This window comes from Eptesicus fuscus, chromosome 10 (genome assembly GCF_027574615.1).
Source record: "Eptesicus fuscus isolate TK198812 chromosome 10, DD_ASM_mEF_20220401, whole genome shotgun sequence".
Taxonomy (NCBI): Eukaryota; Metazoa; Chordata; class Mammalia; order Chiroptera; family Vespertilionidae; genus Eptesicus; species Eptesicus fuscus.
This window is the reverse complement of record NC_072482.1, coordinates 94548258-94575863: the sequence shown is the minus strand read 5'-3', so window position 1 is coordinate 94575863 and position 27606 is coordinate 94548258. Positions and strand designations below refer to the sequence as shown.

General features: G+C 39.3%; 1 protein-coding gene across 7 annotated transcripts; it reads right to left on the bottom strand.

Moving 5' to 3' along the window:
• Positions 1-27577, bottom strand: WTAP (WT1 associated protein). Of its 7 annotated transcripts, none has more exons than XM_054721828.1 (8): positions 27448-27577; positions 20426-20463; positions 15962-16017; positions 13016-13074; positions 11632-11759; positions 7765-7943; positions 2626-2780; positions 1-1231 (listed from the first exon to the last, which is right to left on the bottom strand). In XM_054721828.1, the coding sequence occupies exons 2-8, from the start codon at positions 20453-20455 to the stop codon at positions 648-650; spliced, it is 1191 nt and encodes a 396-aa protein (XP_054577803.1). In that variant the 5' UTR covers positions 20456-20463; positions 27448-27577; the 3' UTR covers positions 1-647. The 7 variants fall into 7 exon arrangements, with proteins under 7 accessions (XP_054577803.1, XP_054577802.1, XP_054577804.1 ...); XM_054721827.1 differs by lacking the exon at positions 27448-27577 and adding an exon at positions 27142-27311; XM_054721829.1 differs by lacking the exon at positions 27448-27577 and adding an exon at positions 26385-27134.
• Between the last annotated feature and the right edge of the window lie 29 nt (positions 27578-27606).

The following is a 27606-nucleotide window of genomic DNA, read 5'->3' as shown; positions in this document are numbered from 1 at the left end:
GGAGTTACAATAAAAATCTTTATTTAGGTTTGGTCAGTACAGGGAAGATATACTGGAGTCACAGAGCAATATGCATGAACAGGGTACAACAGTTCATAAAAACTGAGTAACTATGCACACAAATTCTTAAACATTCAGTCCCCTAAAGAGAAAATGCAGATGTATGGTGGAAATAAAACCTGTATCTAACACTGAAACTACCATAGGACTCCATCAAGTCCAACTTTTAGTGATAAAACTACTGTACTGGGCAAACGTGGCAGTCATAAACCCACATCTACTCTAACAAGTCTGAATGGTGCATAAGCATAGTAACAGCATGAGGAAGAATGCCCTACACAGCACAGGTTCTAGAGACACAGATTTATACAGACATCATTGTGTTATACTTTAAGGAAAGAGTTCCATTTACAACTTCACATTAAACTCATATAAAAATAACCTGACCTTACACAAAATGTCCTTTTAGCAACGAAGTAATTAACTGTTACAATTTCCAAAGTGGCAGAGGTATTGAAGCAAAGAAAAAAAAAAACAAAAAACACACCCACCAAAAAAGGCAAATTGTGACAAAAGTATGCATTAATTTTCTGATAGCATCCTCTCCCAAATTAAATGACACTGTATAAAAATTTGCTGGAAAAATATTACAAAACTGAGCCCTGTACATTTACACTTGAGTCCAAGCCATTCTGAATGTGGCGGGAACCCGCAGTTCGGTTACCTTTCCCACTCACTGTTTTCTCCTCTTGAGGGTCATGACTGGAGTCTGTGTCATTTAAGTGGTGTGTGAGAGAGTTCTCACTGCCCGTGGGAGAGTCTACACTTTCATACCCCGCACTGAGTTGGTTTACGTAACTACTACCTCCTTTGCCAGTTCTCTCCTCTGAGCTGTTGGAGGCCTTATTACCATTCCCTGGAGAAGAAGGAAAGCCATCTTCAGTGGTGTCCCCCTCCCTGTGACATCCAGACCCAGACGTCCTCGGCCGGGAGGAACTGCCATTGCTTGGTCCGTTGGCCAGCCGACTGCAGTCTTTACCTGGGGCCTCTGCCTGTCCTACAGGCTCAGAAGATGTAGTCCTACTGGTGCTTGGGGCTGGGGCTTGAGACTGCTGCTGTTGGTACTGAGCCAACTGCTGGCGTGTCTCCTTCAGTTGTTGCTGAAGAACTAGAATGGTACTCTGCATACCCTCTACTTCTTCGTCAAGTTGAATGATGAAGTCATTCAGTTCTGTGCAAAGGAGAATCAAACCTACTTTAATATCGCTTATTGCATATTTTTAAATACTTCAATTCTAAACTTGATTTTTTAAATTTTGCTTGGAATTTTAAAACAGCCATTCAAGAATGAGGGTTTTTTTTTGGGGGGGGTGGGGTGAGGAAGAATAGATGATTAAAATAAATATATTTAAAGCAACCAAGTTTAAATTGATTCACATCATCTAGCTATATACAACTGATTACAGCCCACAAAATCTGCTTCAGGTTTCCAGGATTGGGGAATATCTGGCTCACAGGCCATAAAGGGCCATGAAATCGTTTCATCAGGCCCTGTCAAGGCATTAGGGAGAGGTAATTAACTGTTGGATCAAATATAGCAGGCTAACTTTTAAGTTGGGAATTTTGGCCCACAAATGATGTTATAAACACCCAAATGGCCGTTGGCAGAAAAAAGGTTCCCCACCCTTGGTTTTAACCAGTGGGCCCACATGCCTGGTCCTCTCATTCATCCTCTTAGCAAGTGATTAGCCACACAGCGGGGTTAGCCCCTAGGGAACAGTATGGTCCTTGACTAACACTCCAAAGAGGCCTAGACTGTAACGAAGGGACCATTCCACATCAAAAAACAAAACAACCCGACAGAGAAATTAACTCTTGAAAATTTATGAATACAATGTCCAATAGGATCTAAAAGCTTTTGGGGGAAGAAGTCCTCACTACCATACAAAATCTCAGATTTACTGTGTTTACAAAGAGTAAGAGCTAAGAACTATCACTTTGAAAAGGTAGTTTTAAAGATATCTGACTACTGATCGTTGCAATTAACTCTCAGATATAGTAATTAATAATTTAATTTTCAGAGTTTAGATATTTGCCTTACTATTCATCTTCCTCATAAAGAGGAGAAACAGCGATATACTGGCCCAAAAAAAGGATGGTGGTTGACAAGTTTGGTTTGTCTTAGCAATTTTAAATATGACTTCTTATTCATTAAATAGAACCTCAACAGGTACAATCCATGATACACTTTTAGACCACTGGAAGTAGCCAAATACTTACAAGATTTACAATTAGAGAAATTGGTTAAATAAAAATATTCTCCTTTGAAAGCACTGATTATAAATTTGTAGATCTGTGTAATGCCTTAGTAATGTAATAGCCTTTCTCTTTTACCAAATTCCACCCTGAAAAACAAAAACTTCTTATGAAATTTACACAAACAATCAGGAGTGGGGAGAAAACCACTACAATTAAATGGCTTTGTTTGCTAACTAACTAGATGTTTCATTCATGATTTTATAGAACCAGAGATTACCATGTAGAGAACCTAATCTGTAATATTCATGCCTGGCAGTTTTTTAAAGCCAGTGCAACATTAACCAAACTTTTCAAAAAACCCCTTACCATCCTGACTGCTTTTAAGCTCCTCACTATATTTCTTCTGTAAAGCCAACTCTGCTTCAAGTTGTGCAATACGTCCCTGGGACAGCTGCCTTCCAAGCTCTTGATTCTCCTGGATAAGCATTCGACACTTCGCCATTAACTTTTTGCCTGTTTGGCTGCAAAGGAAAGAGCCATCCATCACAAAATGAAGACAAAACGGTCTACAACCTTCTTAGCTTGCAATTAGTATGCGATTCAGGTAACAGGTACGGAACATAACTATGTCACAGCATGTGCCTCCCTGTGGTTACCATCTTCTTCTCTGGAACACATCCATCTTCTGCATTTCAGTATTCTGCCAATACAGCAGCAAAAATAAACCCTAAGCCAAAAGTTCCCAAATGGCCACTTTTTATTGCTATTACTTGAATAACTCTGAAATCTATTTATTCCAAATTATCATTTAAAATAGAAACAGGCCAGTGAATTAACACACATCTCAGATATGCCAATATTAATAAAACACTAAGGTACTTAGCTTTATGGAACAGAGAAGAGTCCTTGAAAAAATAAATGCAACACCACAAATGTACAATTCTTTAAAATAATATATGAAAATCCGTACCTATAAATGTAAATGCGAGTATATTTATTCTTGCCCGAACAGCATTTAATAAGGATGCCTCTTAATAGGCAGTTCTCATAGGAATGTTTATTACATTAATGGAGGTATGTTCAATAATTGTTTTTAAAGAAGCTTTTAAAAATAGAGGCTTGAGACTATTCATATTCATCAATTCTTCATTTAACTTTTTTATAGGATATACTTTTGAGTTATCTTACAATGTGACATTAAGGTTTAAAAAATTTAATATTGATATGTGGTTAAGATTTTATTGATGTATAAAAGATTATCCTTAGGACAAAAAATAAGATTTATCACAAATAATGCAAATATTTGCCATTTAGGGGTGTATACTTTCACAATTAGTTACCAAGTGCTAATGAAACGTACTATAGAGCGTACATGCTACAGCAATTATAAAAAATGCAATCAAGAGTCCTGTCTAAATAAAATTTTACTGCTTTTGCTTCAACAATCACAATAGAAATGACTTTTAAAGGGACCTGATTTAAATATATAATCATATATATTACCTTTGAGACCTAGATATGAAGTTTGATATTCTTATAATGGCATTAAGTTCAGAATGACCTTACTGGCTTAAAAAAAAAAATCTTTTTTGCTGACACTTTGTGTTTCTTTATTCTTTTAGTGAGTCCCCCCCCCCCCCCCCTTGCCCAATGTATTTAAGAACGCATCTGATTTTATTAAGCCTTAGGACTTTTAAATGGGAGCACTTTGTAAGTAATTCTCATTCTTTGACTCTTGCAAGGTTCTTTTACTGAGAGCACTTGTTCTAACCTATTATCCTTATGCAAACCTATGGTGAAGTACAACCTGGGTCACTACTGGCTCAGAGAGCCTCAGGTGAAAGCAGGGAGTCAGCACTACAGTAAAGGTTTATTAGCTACCCTTCCTGTTTGTTGCTACTGTTGCTACAGATCGCTCCCATTTCCCCTGAGCAGACTTGGGCCTCCACTGAACAAGTGTTTAGAAATCAAATGAGGAATTAAGAAATAGGCAGCACTGTCAGTCATGCTGATGCTCCTTCCTCCCACTTGGTTGCCCTGCTCCCACAACTTTTTCTTGTTAAGTATGTAACTTCAGTGCTTTCCAACTAACCTGAAAAAATGTTTATATAAACTGAACAAAGATTAGAAAAATACTAAAATCAATAATTTGTGAGATGACTTACTCTCACAAAGTAGCACAAATTTTAATGCAAAAAATTTCATTTATGAAGTCATACCTTTACATAAACAAATGCCTGCTCTAAGATAATACTATCACTTCTAAAATTAATGATTACTGCCCTGACTGGTTTGGCTCAGTGGACAGAGCGTCGGCCTGCGACTGAAAGGTCCCAGGTTCGATTCTGGTCAAGGGCATGTACCTTGGTTGTGGGCACATCCCCAGTAGGGTGTGCAGGAGGCAGCTCACCGATGTTTCTCTTTCATTGATGTTTCTAACTCTCTCTCTCTCTCCCTTCCTTTCTGTAAAAAAAAAAAAAAATCAATAAAATATATTAAAAAAAAGAATATATATATTAAAAAAAATAAAATTAATGATTACTAAAATAAATCTTAACAAAACTGTTCTTTAAACATTCTATAACTTTATGTCATTTTACTAATTATGCTATTTAAAATTTGTGTTATGTTCATTATATCACAAAAACATAAGGATTTAATTATAAGTAGCTGTTTCTGGAATAATATTTAACTACAAAAAAAAAATCCAACCCATTCCTAAAATCAAATAATTCACAAAGAAAATATAATAGGAATTAGTTTCATAGAAAAAACTTATACAAAAGAATTGACACTGTACATTGCTTTGTTATTAAGGGAGCCAGGATATCTTGGAGAGCTGTACACACAATTACCTCAATGGTTAACTGAAAACTGAACACTGCCAAAATACTGAAACATACCCCTCTTAATACTGTAAAACATATGCATTAACACATGCATAAAATATTTTAACTACAGTGGACAAAGTAATTCAGGGAAGCTCTCTCAAAATGAAAAAAATAGGGAAAAAAAAACACACACCAAAAGCAAAATCACAACCCATTCTATTTGAATTATTCCTGATATAGTATTGATTATGTACTATTTGTTTGAAGTTAATGATGTATTTACGAACAGTATCTAGAATACCCTGGCTTACAGCCTATTTTTTCAGATAATAAAAATCCACTTATAGGTGATTAAAATACACTAATACAATGGAATTATTATGTAACCATTAAATATGAAGCTAAATGAACTAAAAAAAAAAAAAAAAAGTAAAATGTCCAAGAGATAAAGTGGAAAACAAAAGCCAAAGCGGCCAATCATCTGTAGCATGTTCACATTTGTTTAAAACCAATATATGAGATGACTTTATATGCATAGCAATTATCTTGATGATACCCAAGAATGTTAACAGTGGTTACTGCTCCTGGAGAATAGAATGGGGAAGGGCAAGGTCACATCCAGGAGTGACTCTCACTTTTCGTCTTCACTTTTCTTCATTCTTTTTCAACTTTATTCATGAGCATGTATTATCTTATCAATTAAAAACTTTTTAACAGTAAGAAGAAAAAAACCCACAGACCCCAAACTGACTGTTACCTAAATGCAAAGAAAGATGCTGGCTATATTTAAGTACATGTTAATAATACATTTTATAAATTTTTTCTTGACCTACTAAAAATACTTAGGTCATTTCTAGTATGATCTTAAATGGCATAAAATATATACAAAAGCCTTAATGCGGGCACAATAAGCTAATTTCAAACAGATTGGCTCCTTACCCGCCAACCCCCCTAAAAATGAGGATCTCGGAAGCGGATTTCTTGCTGTAAGGTCGGCCACACACAAACCACTTCTTAAACCCTCCCTCTGCCCACATCAGTTCCCTAAAGCATAAACACACAGGATACTTACAATTGATTTGAACGATTAAGAGAGAACTTAAGTCACCCTTGTTAAAATTGCACTTAAACGTTGGGACAATCTGGAACATTTATCTTCACTCATCTTAGACTCCATTATCACCAAGAGAAAATTCGAATTGGTGACTTATAGAATGACCTGAAGAAAAAAATTCACCTCCAGGACTGGATGGAAGCATGAAGAAAATGCCTCATTTATCTAAATGACCAAATGAACTTGCTGGAAATGATCACTATACCTTTTTTTTTCAATTCACAAAATGTCTCACTTAGGCCAGCCCACAGTTCCCATACAGTATTTCCCAATCTTCGACAGGCACCCTGGGAAGCTGTCCCACAGGAATTTCTACTCCAACACCCTGGGACAAGGCGTCAAAAAGTAACAAGTGTCAAGTCTCCTTGTCCTTTATGATGCCAGCTGGACAACAGAGGCAGCCTTTCCTTTCCTTTGAAGAGCACAGCAACCATTTCCCCAAAATCAATCTGCTCTCCACAGCCCCCAAAATCAAAATGTTAAAATTACAACAAAATCATCATAGTATTCCTTGAACTTAAAAAAAAACAACTATTAAAGGCACATTTAATTTAATATCAAGAGTGTGATACAAAAGGCCCAAAATACAATGAAGGAACACATTCCCCCATTAACACCAATGACAAAGCTCTTTCAACATGTGCCTGTTGAATGAAATGGGGATTTAATAAATTTCACTACTAAAAAATAATGCAGTGAGTCTCTTCACAGCCAATATCCTTATACAATCTAGTTGTGAAATGAATGTTTATAATGCTTCAAACAGTTTAAACCTGAAGTTTGATACCACACCTTCATGTTTGTACAGTCCTCAGTAAAATTATCTACAGTATTAGCAACCATTCAAAGAACAAACCATTGATTCAAACCACATTGATTTAAGGCTCAATCAAGTAATAGAGAGCCCCAAACGAAATGGTTAAATATATGAACTACTTGTACTGATATCTATTAAGTAGTTTCTTAGCAAATTAAACCCTTGAAATGCAAAATTCACCTCATTTAAGTTTTGATCAAGAAGTTCAACAACAATCATGAAGTCCACAGTCTTATAGGCAAAACTGATATACAGTGTCTCTAAGTCACTATGCTCAAGGTTAAGAGCGATGCATATTCCATTTTTACATTTTACTGGAATGTTACATGTTCAATTCATGATTTTAAATCTCTAGGCTTTCATTCCTCCAAACTGTCTGAAGACACAGTGTGCCACAGACTTAAGACTTCTGTTTCTCCCTCTATTTTCTTCAAACAGAAACATTTCTCAAGTGTCTACATGTCCTAGAAGGGGAATTTTTCGGAGGTGGCCACTTCTTCGGAATAGTCCGACGCCATCAGGCCTCTGAAGCAAGGGGAGGGGGAAGAGAAAAAAGCTGAAACACAAGGTTCATCTGGTAAGTTTTACATTAACCATTACAAGCTGGATAGTATAAGAATGTGGCTTTTTTGGCTCAAAAAGTCTGAGTCTTGGTGTGGAAACGAGTACGTGGCTGTCCCACCACAGCTTTCTCGTAGTGGGACTGTCAGGGAAGTCTTGACTGGGGAGTATGATTTGTTTACCTATCAGGCGTAAACTTCCAGGCACTCAGTTCATTTTGGGCTTGTTCCAGTTTGTCTTTAGTCTGTTCCAGTTCCCCTTTCATTTTTAGGAAAAACAAGTTGATCGCGGGGTCCACCATTGTTGATCTCAGTTGGGCGACACTGGGCTGCTGGACTTGCTTGAGGTACTGGATTTGAGTCTGTGCAAAGCAAAAGAAACAATTACTGTCAAATTAAAGGAAACATACATAAGAAGGTGGGCTAAAATCCATTTCATTCGCTGTATTTGCCAACTTGCTTATTAAAACTCTCCCTCTTTGATCTTAAAATCCTCTAAAGTAAAAATTAAAAACAACTATTTAAGGTCATCCTTAAATTAAGGATATTTAAGGAATTATGGCCATTTGGTTGCATTTCCATATTTGGAGCCTTTAAATAAAGAGGCTACCATCTTACTTTGCAACCAAAACAGTACAAAAAAAAAAAGAAAATCGGTTATATTTATTAAAAATGCTAGCAATCACTGGAAAAAAGCCAAGTTTAAAATATTAATTATATAACACTACAGTACTTTACTCAAATTTGTGCCTTGGAAGTTATTTTAAGTACAATACAAATCCCTTAAAAATATACCAGGTACAAGATTATAATTTAAAACACACACTTGCATTTCTAGATTTAAAAATATGTATTTATATTTACATGAGTTGGCATTACTTTATAAACAGCATTTTAAGCCAAAAGAAATTCTACGTTTTGTCCCTTCAGAGTAGATTTGAATCACAGAATTGTAAAGCTGGAAGGTGACTGACCTAGTCCAAACTGCTTATTTTTGAGAAATTAAATAAACCAAGTGTCCACCAATGCAGTTAGTTCAGTGCCAGAACTGGGACTAGAATTGTAGCTCTCAAGCCTCCTGACCCCGATCTAGGGCTTTTCCCACCATAGCAGAACTTTCCTACTTACACACGAAACCTTCCATTTCTCTCAGTTGTACTATTTACTATCACCTTAAAAATACCTTTCTAAAATATGAAATACAGTTTATTGACTTTAAATGCATCACTTGCTTCACACCCAAAGAAGATATGGTTCAAGATCTTGCTCCACACTAAGGCTTAAATAGGATTTAGGTTAACATTTCGTAAGTAGCTAATTTCTGTAATAAATTTAGTAAAAGCCAAAAATATACCGAATGTATTTGGAATACATTTAATTACTATTTCATTGAGCTAACAGAACTAAATTTTACTTAACTCAAGGAGATTTAAGTAATTTATTATTTTTTTTTTATTAATTTCGGAGAGGAAGGGTGAGGAAGAGAGAGATAGAAACATCAATGATGAGAGAGAATCATTGATTGGCTGCCTCCTGCATGGCCCCTACTGGGATCAAGCCTGTAACCCGGGCATGTGCTCTTGGCCGAAATCGAACCCGGGACCCTTCAGTCTGCAGGCCAACGCTCTATCCACTGAGCCAAACCGGCGAGGGCTTCAGTAACTCATTTTAAACAAGGAAATACAACTGTTTATTCAATGTAAGGCCAGTTGCTAAGACAGTGTGATAGGAATAAAGCATGTCATACAGTACCTACCACATACCACTATCACTAAAGAAAACACGGCCTCTCCAACACCAACATAGTTGCTATTCAGATTTACACAGTGAACTGCATCTGCCACATTAACCTTGACCTTTCCCTGTTTTTGTTTCTGCTGCCCTTTCTGCATTCTAACTGAAAGAACACAGTTGTGAGTTGTTCAGCAGGCCTGTGCAGGGGAGAGCTGTAAAAAATGTGGCTGGGAAGGTTAGATTCTAGTTGAGATAACCTTAAAACCTAGGTTGAAAAGACAAAAAGTGTGTGGCATCAACAAAGGCTTGATCAGGCGTATGTCCAACTGCCAGTGTATATATGAAGCTGAAGAATCACAAAGGTGAGTCAGTAGCACATATTGTCTAAAGCAGCGGTCGCCAAACGGTGGTCCGAAAGGTTGGCGACTGCTGGCCTAAAGCAAGTGGTGAGATGTAACTGAACTAGGGTAACAAGAGGAGGACTCCAGAAGAGAGAGTTCAAAACACACAGGTGTTAGGAGGTATTACCACAACTATCCATTCTTACTCATCTACAGGTGTTAGCACTGAAAGGTAAGATTCATCCTTTGCATGCGTAAGCATCTTAACACAATGCCATGCAAACAGGGAGAACTAAAATTATTAAATGAGTAAATGGTAGAATCTAGAATCCTAACTATCAGAAAAAGGAAAGGATTAAATGGTTTTGAGACTGGGCAACTGAGAGGCACTGCCCATTCCATTAGACATGAAAATCATAAGAGAAAAAAATTTTTTGTTGGAGTGGTGGGTGTTACATAGGAAGAAAAAGAGTAATATTCAAACTATTGGTGAGACTTCTTGGAATCAATGGCCAAAGGTGAGAATGGTTAATAGTTGAAAATACAGAAAGTGAAGGCATATGAGTACTGAGAAAAAGAGAAATTTATTAATGCATTAGTCAGTGACCTTAAAGGGTTTCGGGAAAAATCAGTGGTAGTGAAGATGGAAACAAAAGGAGAAAAAGTGATGAGAAGGTAGAGAAAATGACAAAGGCTACTGTTTTCTTAAGCAAAGTGACTGGTAAAGAGTCATTTTGAAAAAGTGAAGGAAGAGGGACAAGAGACTTTTGTGGAAATGTAGACAATCTCTGCATAGGAAGTAAAAGAATGAGAGAAGAAACAGGAACAGAACTGTGTCCCAGACATTAGTCCCCAGTGATCAGAATATTGCCTTATATATTAGATTTTTAAAAATATATATATTTTATTGATTTTTTTACAGAGAGGAAGGGCAAGGGATAGAGAGTTAGAAACATCGATGAGAGAGAAACTTCGATCAGCTGCCTCCTGCACGCCCCCTACTGGATATGTGCCAGCAACCAAGGTACATGCCCTTGACTGGAATCAAACCTGGGACCCTTGAGTCCACAGGCCGACGCTCTATCCACTGAGCTGAACTGGTTAGGGCATATATATTAGATTTTTATAAATGTGTCGAATGGAGATTACACAAAATGATTCAAGAAAAGTTTAGGTTTTAAAATTAGAAACAACAGTGACAGAGCTCCTCTACTTAGTATAACTTAAATATACTAACACTAAATTAAAAAAAAGGCTAATACTGTTGAAGACAGCATAAAATTGAATCTAAATTCAACCATAGCTAAACCATCAAATATGTCACTACATCTTAGATCTATGTAGACATGATACAAATGAAAGCTTAATGAAAAAGAAAATGTGGTAGAAGTTGCTGATACTAAGAAAAATAGTTTCACACATTTAGGGGTAAAGAGTGCAGAGAAGAAACTAATCAGATGGTTGATTCTTTTTAAAAAGATATATATTTTTACTGATTTCAGGGAGGAAGGGAGAGAGAAACATCAATGATGAAAAAGAATCATGGATTGGCTGCCTCCTGCATGCCCCCATTGGGGAACGAGCCTGCAACCTGGGCATGTGCCCTGACTGGGAATCGAATCGTGACCTCCTGATTCATAGGACAATGCTCAACCACTGAGCCACTACATCTGGGCCATTGGTTGATTCTTGTATGTGTGCCGAGCGGGGATGAAACCTATGTATTGGGACGACGCTCTAACCAATGTTGATGAGCTACCTGGCCAGAGCACAAAACCTAATTTTAAATCCAATGATGACAGGCTATCTACTGAAAATTTACATTTAGCTATTTATATCTCAAAGCATATCTACCTAGCAAAATGTGAATTTATAATTATTATTAAGTATATACAATTAGCTGAGTACTAATTAACACATATAATGTGAACTAAAAACCAATTCCTCAAGGAGTTAAAACATTTGAAATACTTACAGTACACTCTTGCATCTCTTGCTCCTTGGTTGCTAGTCGCATTACAAGGATGTTTTCCCTTCGTGCAGACTCTTGCTGTTGTTGCTTTAGCTTTTCTTCCGACTCCCTTAAGCCAGTTACATCATTAGCTGATGATTTAAAAAAAATTTTTTTTCAAAACATTATGAAATACAATTTCAAAACCAAACAGAACTAACAAAATGAAAGTTGTGATTGCCTATGTCAAGGATAATAAAAACCAGGGTAAAAAATTCATCAAGTCTTTAGTTTCTCTCTTAACTCCTTTTAGAACAAGGAAGCTCGTTCCCAAGCACAAGTGCTCTTTTAGAAGGCAATGGTGCTATAGTGTGGTCCAAAGCCACCTAATATTAGATGGAATTACGTTGTTACAGCCTAAGCTGTTTCAACTTAACACAGGAAACTTCATTATTTGCATCTGCTTATATTATATATTATTCACAGAGTCCTGGTTAGGATTGAGTTTAACCTACTCAATATAATAAACATGTCTATAACTGCATGGACAATTATTACGTTAAGTTTTCATAATGTTCATAACGTCTATGGATTATAATAGTTTTAACATAACTAAAATTTCAGGGTACTAAGCTTTCGGGGCTTGGAAAACAATATTGGTTTTTATTTATTTTTAATACGTTTTTATTGATTTTAGAGAGAGAGGAAGGGAGAAGGAGAGAAACATCAATGATGAGAAAGAATCATTGATTGGCCATCTCCTGTAAGCCTCCTACTGGAGATCGAGCCTGAAACCTGGGTATGTGCCCAGACAGTGATCTCTTGGTTCATGGGTCGACACTCAACCACTGAGCCACACCAATTGGGCATAATATTGGTTTTTATACTCACAAATAATATGTTACTCTCAGTGAAAAGTGACAGACTAAAAAGGTTTGATATTACAAACTTTGTTGGTATTTTGAAAAATATAGCCATATCCTATTTTTACAATTTAAGTAACAATTTAAATAAATTTATTACTAGTTGTTTGTACATACATTCTAGACTAATAACTCATGCTTTAATTCAAATTCCTCTGTGGAAGGGGTTAGGGACAGATCTAGGAAAGTGGCAAGTAGTTGTGAGTTTCCCTATCGATATTCTCTCAGAATTTTGTACATAATTCTGCTAAAATAGTCATGCTATTATTTTATTGCATGTCAGTCTTCCCCAATGACTGGGAACTCCCCAAGAAGAGAGATCATCTTTCATTCACCTATTTCCTAGCACCCATTATAGTGCCCATAGTTCTTTAATGTTTGAATAAAAATTACATTTGCTTAGCAAAATCAATTATCCTGAATGTCTGTAACAATCTAAAAAGAGATATTCGTATGGTCTTTAGGAAGCTATAACTCAAACTTACAGTTCAGATCTGTGTACTTGCCCTCCAAAGCTTGCACATATGCTTCATACTGCTTCCATCTAGCACAAAAATAAATTCATGTTAGTTGTTAAATTGAAATTGCTTTATTAAAAAACTAAAAAAAAAAAACTAAAAAAAAAAAAAAAAAAAATCTCATCTGTAAACCTATAAATTTAACACCAAGAATTCCACTGCATGATTTTTAAGGTCTCTTCCATTTTGAGATAATTATAAATCTAGTTTAACCAATAATAAATCAGTCACTTCATTATTCCTTCTCAACTTAATGGAACTATATAAAAGGAAACAGAGAAAAGTGTTTTCTCCTGAGAACATACCAAGTGTGCTTCTCTGGGTCAGATCACACACCATATAGGACTTTGTATCACTGACGTTCAGCTCAATGCCTGCATAATGGAAGCTGAGTAAAAAACCTACTACTACTTTCAGATATGCTTTCCACCTCAAACAAAAGGCATCCGATATAATAAAAATCTAATATGCTAAGTGTCTGGTTGTCCGTTCAACCAATCAAAGCATAATATGCTAATGATATGCTAAAGCCGCTCAACTGCTTGCTATGACATGCACTTACTATGAGGGAGCAGACGCTCCAACAGGTAGGTTAGCTTGCTGCTGGGGACCAGCAGATTGGGACTGAGAGAGATGGGCCAGACATGCCCTGGAGCCCTCCCACGTTCCCTCCTCGGCCCCAATCATGCACCAGTGGGGTCCCTCAGCCTGGCCTGTGTCCTGCTGCAATCCAGGGCCCCTCGGGGGATGTCAGAGAGCCGTTTTTGGCCCAATCCCGCAGGCCAGGCCAAGGGACCCTACTGGTGCACGAATTCGTGCACTGGGCCTCGAGTATAAAATATGCCTAATTATAAGAGACTGCAAGTTATCTTGGCTCATTTGTGAAAATGACATGTGACTCTTTCAAAAATAATATTTATTTTTACTTGTAAAAAAGGGGGAGAGAACATAATATTTTTCAAGTCTATTTGTAAAACTGTTATCAACTTGCATAAATGCCATATACTGTCAGACCATGAGAAGGCCTTTCTGCCTCATAAAATTCCCCTACACACAAAACATAGACTATATTAGCTGCTCTTGCAATGACTGCACATAAACAAAGCGTTTCCCAGTCATATGTTTAAGCACCTGGTAATGCAAGCGTGACTTGCCCTGAATATCACTGTCTTGCTTACTGAAGAGCTATGTTTTCAAGCCACTCTTTAGTTGAAGCTAATCAAAACTCAATTTTAGAAAATCTTTTTAAAATCTTAAAAAGAAAGAAGTTAATCTGACCTCAAGAATAACCCCCCTACACACAGACTCAATTAAATCAATAAGAAGACTACACATACTAACCAGAGAAATTATCTAAGAAAGGATAAAAGGCAAGGACTGTCTCATATCAGAGGTTCAAAGAGAACAACAGGTGAGTGGCAGTACATCATAAGCAAGTGCCTACACCTCAGCAGGGGAGGACAAGAGAGTTTTAGAATACTAAGGATTCAAATTTTATGTGGAGGAAAATAAAGGGTATGCAATGGAAAAACTGTCCTATGCATGAGATTATGCAAAAGGAAGATAAAAAGAAGTCCACAACAGAGTAAGTAGAACGAGTGGGAAATTATCAGACTCTAGGAAACAATGGAACGAGTCATCTGTGTCTATTTACAAAACATCTCTTCTCTCCTCTACTCCAGCCGGTTAACTTTACTTAGTTCAGTGATGGGCAACCTTTTGAGCTTTGGTGTGTCAAACTTCACCAAAAAACTGAGCATAACTCGGATAGTTGTGTCACTTTGAGGAAAAAACATTATTTCACAAATGTTTCATCCTCAGGAGCAGCAAATGTTTCATCCTCGGCATGCAGCCGCCTCAGCGGCCGCGTGTCATCAGAAATGGCTATGCGTGTCAGTGCTGACACACGTGTCATAGGTTCGCCATCACTTAGTTCTTCAAGTAAAAATTCTGTGAACATTCTAGAGAAAGTTCAATGACCCTGAAAAATATTCATTTTATTTTTACCTAAAAATGCCATGTAAAAAACTTATCAACCATGGTGTAATAAAATGCAGAAAGAATATATTTAAGTTATAAAACACAAAACATGTGATTCTTTTTCTGATTTTTTTTTTTTTAAAAAATACATCTTTATTGATTTCAGAAAGGAAGGGAGAGGAATAGAGATAGAAACATCAATGATGAGAGGGAATTATTGATCGGCTGCCCTCTACATTCCCCCTACTGGGGATTAAGCCTGCAACCCAGGCATGTGCCCTTGGCCAGAATCGAACCTGGGACCCTTCAGTTCGCAGGCAGATGTTCTATCCACTGAGCCAAACTGGCTAGGGCTTTTTTTGATTTCTTGTATTTAAAAGAATGAATACCATAATGCTGCATTTCTCAAATCTATTTTTGCAAAACAACCACAAGATAACTCCAGAAAATCAGAGCTGGAAGTAACTGTTAAAAGTAATTTAATCTAACTCCTTTAACTCCAAGATGAGAAAACGAAGGATATAAAGAGTTAACTGAGCTGACCAAGGTTCCTTATGAGTAACTTGCCTTCATCAGTAAATAATGTATTTCTTCCATAACTGAAAACATATCCTTTAGGACTATAACCTTTTCACACATTAAACAGAAAAGGATTAACTACATTAAACCAATTTTTGCAAGGAAAAAATTCAGGTTACCTATTAGTCTAGAAGTTACCCAACCTAGTGCTTTAGATCTTTAAAAGTGTTATGTTTTCCTCAATTGTATAATAAAGAAACAGGCCATAAAAAAAATTTCAAAAGTACATTAAATGATTTGAAGATGTATGCAAATTAAAAATAAAGGAATACCCAACACACAAAAACTTTATAGTATAGAATTACAATATGTTCTATAAAAATAGTTTTATATTTTGATAAAAGAACATTTTACCTTAAAATTAACTCATCTCGTGCCATAACCTTGAAGTCTGTCTCACTCAGTCGAACCTATAAAGAGAATTAAAATATGAACTGGATGCTTTCCCTAAAAATTTTAAATGTACATACCACTGGTGCTTACACTTTTCATGTTTTATGAAGATAGGATAACTCTAATGCCTCAAGCGCTGGTTTCTAATAGGAATCCCTTTATCACTAAGACATACAAAACCTTCCAAAAGGAGCGCTATGCTGAGACATGAAACATCTCCAAGCCTGAGACTTAGAAATGGTTCAGTATGTACTATACTTAAAAAAACACACACACACAACTCTTATTTTATTGGAAAGTTTTAAAAAGTAAACTATCTTTAAAACTAGAGGCCTGGTGCACAAAATTCATGCATGGGTAGGGTCCCTAGGCCTGGCCAGCGATCAGGGCCAATCAGGGCCTTCCGGCCAGGGTCTCCCTCCATTCCACGCTGCCCCTGGTGGTCAGCGCACGTCATAGTGAGCTACTGAACTCGTGGTTGAATTCCGGAGGGGACACTTTGCATATTAACTTTATACACACACACACACACACAGACACATGAGGCCCGGTGCACGAAATTCATGCACGGGGGCGGGGGGATGTCCCTCAGCTCAGCCTGCACCCTCTCCAATCTGGGACCACCGGGATTGGGCCTAAATGGGCAGACATCCCTCTCACAATCCAGGACTGCTGGCTCCCAACCGCTCACCTGCCTGCCTGCCTGATTGCCCCTAACAGCTTCTGACTGCCAGCCTGATCACCCCCTAACCACTCCCCTGCCAGCCTGATCGACACCTAACTGCTCCCCTGCCGGCCTGGTCACCCCTAACTGTCCTCCCCTACAGGCCCGGTCACCCCTAACTGTCCTCCCCTACAGGCCCAGTCACCCCTAACTGCCCTCCCCTGCCGGCCCTGTCACCCCTAACTGCCCTCCCCTGCCGGCCCAGTCACCCCTAACTGCCCTCCCCTGCTGGCCCGGTCACCCCTAACTGCCCTCCCTTTCCAGCCCTGTCACCCCCAACTGCCCTCCCCTTCAGGCCTGGTCGCCCCCAACTGTCCTCCCCTGCAGGCCTGATCGCCCCCAACTGCCCTCCCTTACAGGCCTGGTCCCTCTCAACTGGCCTCCCCTGCTGGCCATCTTGTGTTGGAGTGATGGTCAATTTGCATATTACCTCTTTATTATATAGGATGTGCATCATTTTTAGGGACATTCAAATTAAAACCCCAATGAGCTATCATTACACACTTATTAAAATGGCTAAATGAAAAATTGTGGTAACAACTCCAAATGGTAGGTAAAGATGCAGAATAAGATTGCTGGTGAGAATGTAAAATGGTATGGCTGCTCTGAAAAAGTTTGGTAGTTCCTTTTAAAACTAAAAATAGATGTGCTAGACAACCTAGCATTTGTACTCTTAAGCACATATCCTAAAGAAATGAAAATGTATTTTCACACAGAAACCTGTACATGAATGTACAGCTTTATTTGCAACAGCCAAAACTTGGAAACTACCCATACTTCAACAGGTGAATAGTTATGTAAATTATGATACATCCACACCATGGGATACTAAAAAGAAACAGACATAAGCAATTTGGATAAGCCTCAAGGAAAATTATACTGAGTGGGAAAAATAAATCTCAAAAGAATACATATACTGCATGATTTCATTTATATACATTTGTAAAGTAGCATAATTATAGAAATGGAAAACTGGTTAATGTTTGCCAGGTGTTGGGGATTGAGAAGGAGGGAATGGATATGGCTATCAAGAAATGACACAAGGGAAGCTTGAGGTAATGAGTCAGTTAACTAGTGGTAACACTAAGTTATGCGAGATAAAACTACATAGACATACATACACACTCTCTGCATGTATAACCTGTGAAATATGAATAAGCTCCGTGGATCATATCAATAAGCTCTGTGTCAAGTTCCTGGTTTTGATGATGTTATGCAAGATGTCAACATTGAAGGAGGCTGGAGGAAGAGTGTACAGAACCTCTCAGCATATTTATTTGCAACTTTTTGTGAATCAATAATTATTTCAAAACTAGAGGCCCACTGCATGAAATTCATGCACAGGTAGGGTCCCTATGCCTGGCCAGCAATTAGGGCTGATCAGGGCCTTCCAGCTGCCAGCCGGGGCCTTCCTTCATTCGGCACCGCCTCCTGGTGGTCAGCGTCCCTCATAGTGAATGACAAACTCCCAGGGGACACTTTGCATATTAGCCTTTTATATATAGAGAAGATAGATATAAAAGTTTTAAAAAATGGGCATAATAGTCTAGCTAGCTGAAATTGCTTCATAAATTGAAGAATATTAAGTGTTTTCTCTATACCAAATGAAGATTATAAAGGTGAGGTACCTCTTCTACTCTAGTATAAAATTATGGCTATAGCCCTAGCTGGTTGGCTCAGAGGATAGAGCATTGGACATTGGCCCCAGTTTGATTCCCAGTCAGGGCACATGCCCAGGTGCAGGCTCAATTCCCAGTGGGGGCGTGCAGGAGGCAACCAATCAATGAGTCTCATCATTGATGTTATGTTTCGCTCTCTCCCTTCCTCTCTGAAATCAATAAAAGTGTATTTTAAAAAAATTATGGCTATATTATAGTTTCCCTTATAACATACACTTATATCCTGCTTTCCCAATTGAATTATAAATTCCTCTTAGAAATGTTACTTCTTCTTTTAATCAAACAAGTTTGATTTAATGATCTGACTTTGTACTTTGTACCAAGGCAAGCTAACAACTAGAATATGAAGCCCCAACTCCACTATTTCTTTTTTCCCCCCTTTCAACTGAATGTAATGATGGACACTGGTTAACAAAATCATACAGGTTTCAGGTGCACACTTCCACACATCATCTGTACACCGTACTGTGTGTTCACCATGCCAAGTCAAGTACCCTTCCAACACCATTTATCACCCCATATACCCTTCACCTCCCCTACCAATCATTATACTGTTGTCTGTGTCCGTGAGTTTTTTTCTCCCTCAATCCCTTCACCTGCCCAAACCAACCCCAACAGCCGTCAGCCTCCTATCTATGAGTCTGTCTATATTTTGCTTAATTCTTTCTGTTCATTAGATCCCACAAGAATGCAATCCCACGATACTTGTCTTTCTCTGAATGGCCTATTTCACTTAGCATAATGTTCTCCAGGTCCATCCATGCTGTCACAAAAGGTAAGATTTCCTTTTTTAAGGCCTAGTAGTATTCCACTGTGTAAATGTACCAAAGCTTTTTTTATCCACTCATCTATGGACACTTGGGCTGCTTCCAAATCTTGGCTATTGTACATAACGCTACAATGAACATAGGGGTGGATATAGTCTTTCAAATTAGTGTTGAGGGTTTCTTCGGATAAATTCCCAGAGATAGAATCACTGGGTCATAAGGCAGTTCCATTTTTAATTTTTTAGGTAACTCCATACTGCTTTCTCACAGTAGCTGCACCAATGTGCATATTCACCAACAGTGGATGAGGGTTCCCTTTTCTCCACATCCTAGCCAGGACTTGTTGCTTGTGATCTATTGATGATAGCCATTCTGACAGGTGTGAAGTGGTATCTCATTGTGGTTTTAATTTGCATCTCACTGATTAGTAACATTGAGCATCTTTTTATTTGTCTATTGACCATCTGAATGTCCTATTTAAAGAAGTGTCTATTCAGGTCTTCTAGTCATTTAAAAAAAATTTTTTTTGTATTGAGTCTTATAAGTTCTTTATAAATTTTGGATATTAACCCCTTATCAGATGTATTAGTGAATATGTTTTCCCATTCAGGGGGTTGTCTTTTCACTTTGCTGATGGTTTCCTTTGCTGTGTAAAATCTTTTTAGTTTGATGTAGTCCCATTTATTTTTTTTCTTTTGTCTCCCTTGCCCGAGGAGATATATCAGAAAAAATATTGCTACGAGAAATGTCTAAGATTTTATTAATTCTTTGTAACTGCGTGTGTGTGTGTGTGTGTGTGTGTGTGTGTGTGTGTATAAAATAGTGACTATACTGAACTAATAGGAATACAGAACAGGGCGATAATGAGACCAGAGGAAAAGGTAGAACCTAAGAACTACATATTTTTGAAAAATATAAAAATGAATTTACATTACAATCAAAGAAATTTAAATTAGGAAAAAAGAAGTTAACTTATAGAAACTTGTGAAAAAAATCTCCTTTTCTGACATTATTTGTATAATGTTCATATAATAAAGGCTAAGAGTAGAGCAAGGAAAAAACATTATAAGAGTTTTCCAAAAGTTAAAAATATTCTAAAAATACACTGCATATGATACAATATCTAGTACATTATATACCCATGATGCTATTATTATCATAGGCAAAGGAGTGAACATTAAACACTAGAGATAGTCTATATATATATATACACACACACACAAAAATATGCTTAAAAACTGCTGGAAAAACACACCTTTTTGGGAAGAGGTTCCTCGTTGGTCATCTTGAATCCTAGAAAAAGGAATAGAGAGATGAGGTTCAAAAAAATACTAGCCTTTTCAAACCAATTTATTAGTGAACTCAATTATGACCAAATCATTAGGGGTTCTTTAGTTTTAGATTTACAGAACAATTGCAAAGATATTACAGGGTTCCTGAATACGCCACACTCAAGTCTCTCAAGTTAACACTTTACATTAGCATTACTATTACATTATATTGCAACTGTTATTAGGTTATAAAAACATTCTGTTGTAAAAAAGTAGTTCTTTTTGATGTTGCCATAAAGGATTGAGAGATAATTTTTCAATGCATTCTTACAACTGCCCTACGAAAGACAAATCTTGCAGAAGTGACAACTTTGTGCTGAAGTCAGATAGTGACCTCAGGCAGTATCCCAGGCATCTTGCTTAATTGATATAGAAGAGCAGTACCAGTTGCTAAGTCTTTCCTTTTATACAGCATTATGGTTAAGGTAGAAGATATCACTGCCATAATTCACTACTGTACAATGTTTACATATAATATACACCTTAATAAAAATATTCCTACACCATTTGATCTCATGTCACAGTAATTTGTATCTCAAAATGTTTCTTTATATAAATTTATACAAAATTCACTTATTCTTGTAGCAAAAGATAAATTGAAGAACTATTCTCATTAACTTTATATGCTTACTGAAAATACTTCTGGTTACTTCCTAATACTCAAATTTAACAAGGAGGCAAGCTAATTTAAACTTATTGCTAGGTATCATTTATAATAGTATAGTAATGAATGTTCCCTTATAAACTTTCTCTATAGTTTATTTTACCTATCCATACTCACTACATTTCCAAATTATTAAAATTTTAACTCAATAGAAATAAGTCACAGGAATGTAATGTACAGCATGGTAAATATTTGAGAATGGTATTCCATTTTTTATGTCAGATACAATCCCAACTCCGTAAGTCAAATACTCTTAAACCCTGACTTTCAGATTAGGTACATTGTGAAGGAACAGGACACGTTAGAAAATAATTGTAAATTGATCACATAATAAATTACTGGCTTAATTTTTCCCTCCTTAATAAGCTTATCATTGGATGTTGCTAGCAAAAATCCGAGTATATCATTTTTTTTCTGAGCTAATGGCTGCTCAGTGCTAATGTGAGACCAGTGATCCCAATCATTTGGGAAATAAACCCTCTCCAAGTTCATCTCCACAGAGGTCTCACTATTTCTATTTTAGCTTTAATGTGCACTCACTCCACTATACTGTAACCTCTTAAAACCCAGAAAGTTTGGCATTTACTTGCAATTGCCCATTTATCCAGAGCTAAATATAATAGGTACACATCAATAATCTATTTAATTAAAAAAAAAAAAACACCTACAAGACAATTATAGCCATTTTTAACTAGTATATAAATGTGTACCAATGTATGTCACTATTCTAGGCAAATCTTTCTCAAGGCTTTTCATCTTACTCAAAAGAGTGCATGCCAATTCCTTGCCCTTTTATTTAGATTATTTTTCTTCATTGCTCTTAGCTTGACTTGACATTTTATATACTTACAAGAGGCCCAGTGCACGAATTCGTGCACCAGTGGGGTCCCTCGGCCTGGCCTGCGGGATTGGGCTGAAACCGGCTCTCCGCCATCCTCTGAGGGGTCCCAGATTGCGAGAGGGCGCAGGCAAGGCCAAGGGACCCCACCAGTGCACGATCAGGGCCAGGGAGGGACATGGGAGGTTGGCCAGCCAGGGAGGGACCGTGGGAGGGCTCTAGGGCATGTCCAGCCCGTCTTGCTCAGTCCCGATTGGCTGGACCCCAGCAGCAAGCTAACCTACCGGTCAGAGCATGTCATAGTGACTGGACGACCAGTCGAGTGTCTGCACCCTGGTGGTCAGTGAATGTCATAGCGAGCAGTGGAGTGGCCTTAGCATATCATTAGCATATTACACTTAGATTGAACGGCTGACCAGACACTTAGCCTATTAGGCTTTTATTATATAGGATGTTTCTCCCAGTTATGAAATAAGCTCCATGAGAAAATTTCCATTCACTGCTGATGCCTCAGTACATGGTAGGCACTCAAACATATGCTAATCAGCCCTAACCGGTTTGGCTCAGTGGATAGAGCATCAGTCTGTGGACTGAAGGGTCCCAGGTTCGATTCTGGTCAAGGGCATGTACCTTGGTTGCGAGCACATCCCCAGTGGGGAGTGTGCAAGAGGCAGCTGATCGATGTTTCTCTCTCATCGATGTTTCTATCTCTCTATCCCTCTTCCTTCCTCTCTGTAAAAAAAAAATCAATAAAATATATTTTTAAAAAAACATATGCTAAACAAACAAGTGAATTTGCTTGTTACTATTAAATCATAAAAGGTGAGCTAAATACTTGTATGCATGCATATAAGCATAACCAATGGACACAGACAGTAAGGGGATGAAGGCATACCCTGGTGGGTGGGAGCAGCCAGGGAGAGGTCAATGGGGGGGAAAAAGGAGACATATGTAATACTTTCAAGAATAAAGAATTTAAAAAATTTTTAAAAGTGAGCTAAATAAGTAAATCTAGTTTTTCCCCAAAATCAACCAAGATGACAATCCTGAAAAATTTCGAGTATATTTGTGGAACTTAATAGGTATTGTGATAGAGCTCTATGAGCAACAGTTTGAAAACAGCTAAATTTACCACTGTAGATAGGTAGTCTACCTGTTACCTAGTTACTGGGCACCAGAGACACTCAAAATCTTAGTTATAAAACTTAAGTATTATGGATGCTATTTAATATAGATTAAACATTAAATTCCAGTTATGTTTCTATAACCTGACACTTTGCCCAGGTCTATTTGTTTATTCTTCTCTTAATACGTCACTCAGCTTCTTATTCTATTAAAATAAAATTAATTGCAAACTTAACTAGCAATAAATATGCTAAAGTGTTTGTTTGTTTTAACGGCATTTACATGATGGAGAAGTTCTCCTAGCCCTAATTTTCTAGAACAGGATGATAAACTTTGAAAGTAAAAAAGGCAGCATAACCCCAGAGCCTATTTTCCCATTTAAAAAATGATTACCACCACCAAGGCTCAAAATTATAGTGCTATTTTTAAAGATAAACATTAGACTTTAGCATTAGCATGGTGACTGGCACAAAATAAGCATTTAATTACTAGTTTACTACTCATCAACCACCCCCCCCCCAAAAAAAAAAACCAAAGACCCTCAGTCACTATTTTTCGAAAAGCCCAAGGGAGAATCGACAGGTTGACAGTAACAATATTTGTTTCTAAGCCTAACTGTAGAATTCTTGGTGATCTCCGATGTTTAGAATTATAAACAGTGAGTTATTTTAATTTCTAACATTGGCTTACCTTCTCTTTTAAAAAGTTTGATGCTGGGTAGATTTTAACAACACACTGCTTAGAGAATATTTATATTTTTTCTTTTTAAAAAATATATTTTCATTGATATTAGAGATAAAGGGAGAGAAAGAGATAGAAACATCAATGATGAGAATCACCAATTGGCTGCCTCGTACATGCCCGGAGATGGAGGCCTCCACCCAGGCATGTGCCCTAACCTGGAAATCGACCCAGGACCACCTGGTTCATAGATCAATGCTCAACCACTGACCCACACTGGCCGGGCTGTATTTGCTTTACAAAAATAAATTTTGAAATTTGTAATATAAGTCAAGGATAAATACAGGTCTGGTATAAATCTTTGCATTTCACATGTCGATTATCAGTCGCAGGTCATTCCACATATTATGGGATATGTAACCTGGGAATTCAAAGCATAAGCATTTAGAAACTCCTCCCTTATCTTTAACTGATAGAAAGTCAATCTTTCCTTGAGAGTACATGATATTGCACCATAGTTAAATGGGCAGTTTGGCAAAAGGCAAATTAAAACAAGTTTAAAATTTAAAAGCATCAACATCCAACTAATTAATCAAAATAGAACCTGGTTCTCAATTTTGACTTTCACATTGCACAAATGTGCTAAGGAATTTATTATTTCCCAATACAATTTTTTTTGGCACAACTGACAGCACACAATAACCATGTAAAGTCAATTCTAGAGTCATAAAGACAACGGACATTCCAGGTTCTTAGTACAATCAATCTATTCTTGTATCGGAAAAATGGAATGACCGAAATATCATTTGGAGTTGAACATTGAAGGAAAAAAATGAGTATGTGTTCAGTGCTATGAGGCATTCATTTAATAATTACAACTTTTCAAAGTTAGTCCCCATTTCCCAGATGATGAAATGACAAATTAGTTACTAATGAAGATGGGTAATTCTCCTACTCTCTCATCCTAAATAGTGATCAAGCAGCTATAGCTAGAAAATGCAGAAAAGCAAAATAAGTAAAATTCAAAATTGGCCAATTTGGTTATCTTTTAGTACATTTAAAAAAATTGGTTAAACATGATTTTAAAATTATGTAACGGTTTTAGTTATTCATGTGGATAATTCATAAAGATAATATAGCTCAAGTTTATATGTCAGAACCACCAATCACTCTTGATGCCTTCATATTGAATAACAGATTAGGATCTAGACTAGAGGCTTAGTTTGAGTTGGCTGGGTGGCTAGCATCCCAAATCCCAGTACTTTCTTGACGCTTAGCATTATGATCCTAAGTTATGCAACTCAGTTCTCTCAAAAATGAGAGGCAAGCACCAGCCAACACAACTTCAGTAAGAAAGCATGTACCTAGCTGAAACTCACAACAAATAACACAACATGGTACTAGCCTTGGCGCTGCAACAGAAAGGGTACTAGTTAGCAATCGGAAGACCACCTTATCCTGACTCTGGTACCTTCTCAGTCATGTGATCCTGAGCAGGTCACTTAACTCTCTGGGCTACAGTCTCCAAAACAGCAAAAAGGGGACACCAATTTTGCCTGCCTCACAAAGTGCTGCACATCTCAATGCTTTAAGTGCCATACAAAAAAAGGGGGGGGGGAGGGGGGATCTTTCAAATAAAACACCCACATTAACATAAAAGACAACTTTAATGTGTATTTAGGGGAGAACATTTATTTACTAGAGGCCTGGTGCACGAATTCATGTACCAGTGGGGTCCCTCTGCCTGACCTGTGGGATTGGGCCAAAACTGGCTCTTGGACATCCTCAGCGGGCACAGGCCAGGCCAAGGGACCCCAACAGTGCACGATCAGGGCTGGGGAGGGCCTGCAGGAGGGTTCCAGGGCATGTCTGACCCATCTCACTCAGTCCCAATCTGCCCGACCCCAGCAACAAGCTAACCACCCGTCAGAGCTTCTGCCCCCTGGCGGTCAGTGCAGGTCATAGCGAGCAGTTGAGTGGCCTTAGCATATCATGCTTTGACTGGTTGAATGGCTGACGGACCACCACACTTAACATATTAAGCTTTTATTATATAGGATAACATTGAATTCTAGCCTGATACACCACTTTAATAACCAATATACGATTATGGGCATATTAAAAAGTTTTTCTTTGATAAGTTTAGTAATAGAAAATTATTTAGAAGGCAAAAAAAAGTGGGAGATAATCTAATACTCCCTAGCTCATGTTTTGCTAAATGACCTACCAACATACAATTTTAAGAGCAAGAAAACACTTTTTTTCCCCCCCAGAGCAACATACTGTTCAAAATTAATGAAAATGAGCAAGACTGCTACTAAGTATACAGAGTGGAGGGAAGTAGGTTTACAGTTGGGAGTACGGGAAAGTGTTTCTTCTTGTGTGTTACTGTTTTCCACACGAACCACTGCAAACCTCCTCCTGTCCACTCCCGGCACGTTTCAGGGGATCCTGTGCGGCTGCCCACAAGCCGGGCGGGACCGGGAGGCGGTGGCTCCGCACAGACCCGTGTGTAATTACCGCCCCTCTCACGTCCCCAGCACAGGGCCCGGGGCCGGCGCCCACTTTCCCTCACCTCCCGGCGACGGGATTAACGAGCCTCTAGGGGATGGAAAACGGCAGGGACGATCCAGGACCGTAACCCGCTCAGGGACTTAGTCCACCTTGTGCAGGAGTCGGTTTTTACCAAGTCAGCACGGCTCCTCGGGATTTTTAACGGAGTCCTTTGGGACCAAACCTCCAATTACACATCACCAAAACAAGAACTTGGACTTGTGCTCCCCACGCGAAAGACAGGACTTGAAGAAACTCAACGAGCAGCCTTGCAAGGACCCGGGTCCCAAGGTGAGACGTGACCAGTCCACGGAAGTCTGTCGGTGGTTCCTCGGAGTGGTCTTGACCTCGGAAGGCACCAACCGTGTGAAAATGGAAGTCACCGGGGCACGCGGCTGCGGCGACCACCGACTGCGCGGCGAGAAGGGAGGTCCAGAGCGCGGCGCTCCTTCCGGGCAGAACCGCCGGCCGCGGAGCGGGAGGGGGCGCCGCGGGGCGGGGCGGGGCGCGCAGCGAAGGGGCGGACTCCGGGTCCCGCCGGCCGCGGGAGCGCCCGCCTCACCCCGGGCCCGGGGGACGGGAGAGGAGGTAAAATGGCCTCGAGGCGGCGGAAGTGCCCCTCGGGCGGGAAGGCGACTCGGACAGCGGAGGCCGGCGGGCCCCGGGAGCCGAGTCGCCCTCAGGGCTCTCAGCGCCCCTTCCCGGGCGAGCGCGGCCGCGCCTCAGCCCGCGGGACCCAGAGCCCCTCGCGGCCGCTCCCGCCGCCCGCCCGCACCTACCTCTCCAGCCGGAGGCCGCGCCGGCGCCGCCCACTCACATAGGCCGAGGCCGCGCTGCCGGATCGCCGCCCAGGCCGCCCGATCGCGCTCCCGAAGACCCCCGCGCTCCCCTTTATTTGCAGGTCTCGCCGCCACAAAATGGCGCTGAGGGAGGAAGTGAGGCCCCGCCGCCCCACCCCCTTCCCGCTCCGCCCGCCGCCCCGCCCCGCCCCTCCCCGCCCCGCCCGCCGCCGGGCCCGGCCCCGGCCGGTGTGCGCCGCCGCCCGCCCACTCCCGCCACGCCCGGTGCGCGTCCCGCCCCCTCACCGAGGGTCGCCTCCCGTCAGGGCCGTAACCACCAGGCCGCCGCCGGGCCCCGCCGCGGGCAGGGAAGGCGAAGGGACGGCGCCCGACCTGGGCTCCAGGCGCTGAGGGAGGACTGCGCTCAGGTGGCACCCCCACGGCGGCTGGAGCGCCGCGAGCTCG

Coding starts and splice junctions, on each gene's coding strand:
- WTAP (XM_054721828.1), bottom strand. CDS start 20,455: ATGACCAACGAGGAACCTCTTCCCAAAAAG. Junction 16,018..20,425: donor AGGAACCTCTTCCCAAAAAG/GTGTGTTTTTCC, acceptor TTCTCTTTATAG/GTTCGACTGAGTGAGACAGA. Junction 1,232..2,625: donor GCTTAAAAGCAGTCAGGATG/GTAAGGGGTTTT, acceptor TCCTTTGCACAG/AACTGAATGACTTCATCATT.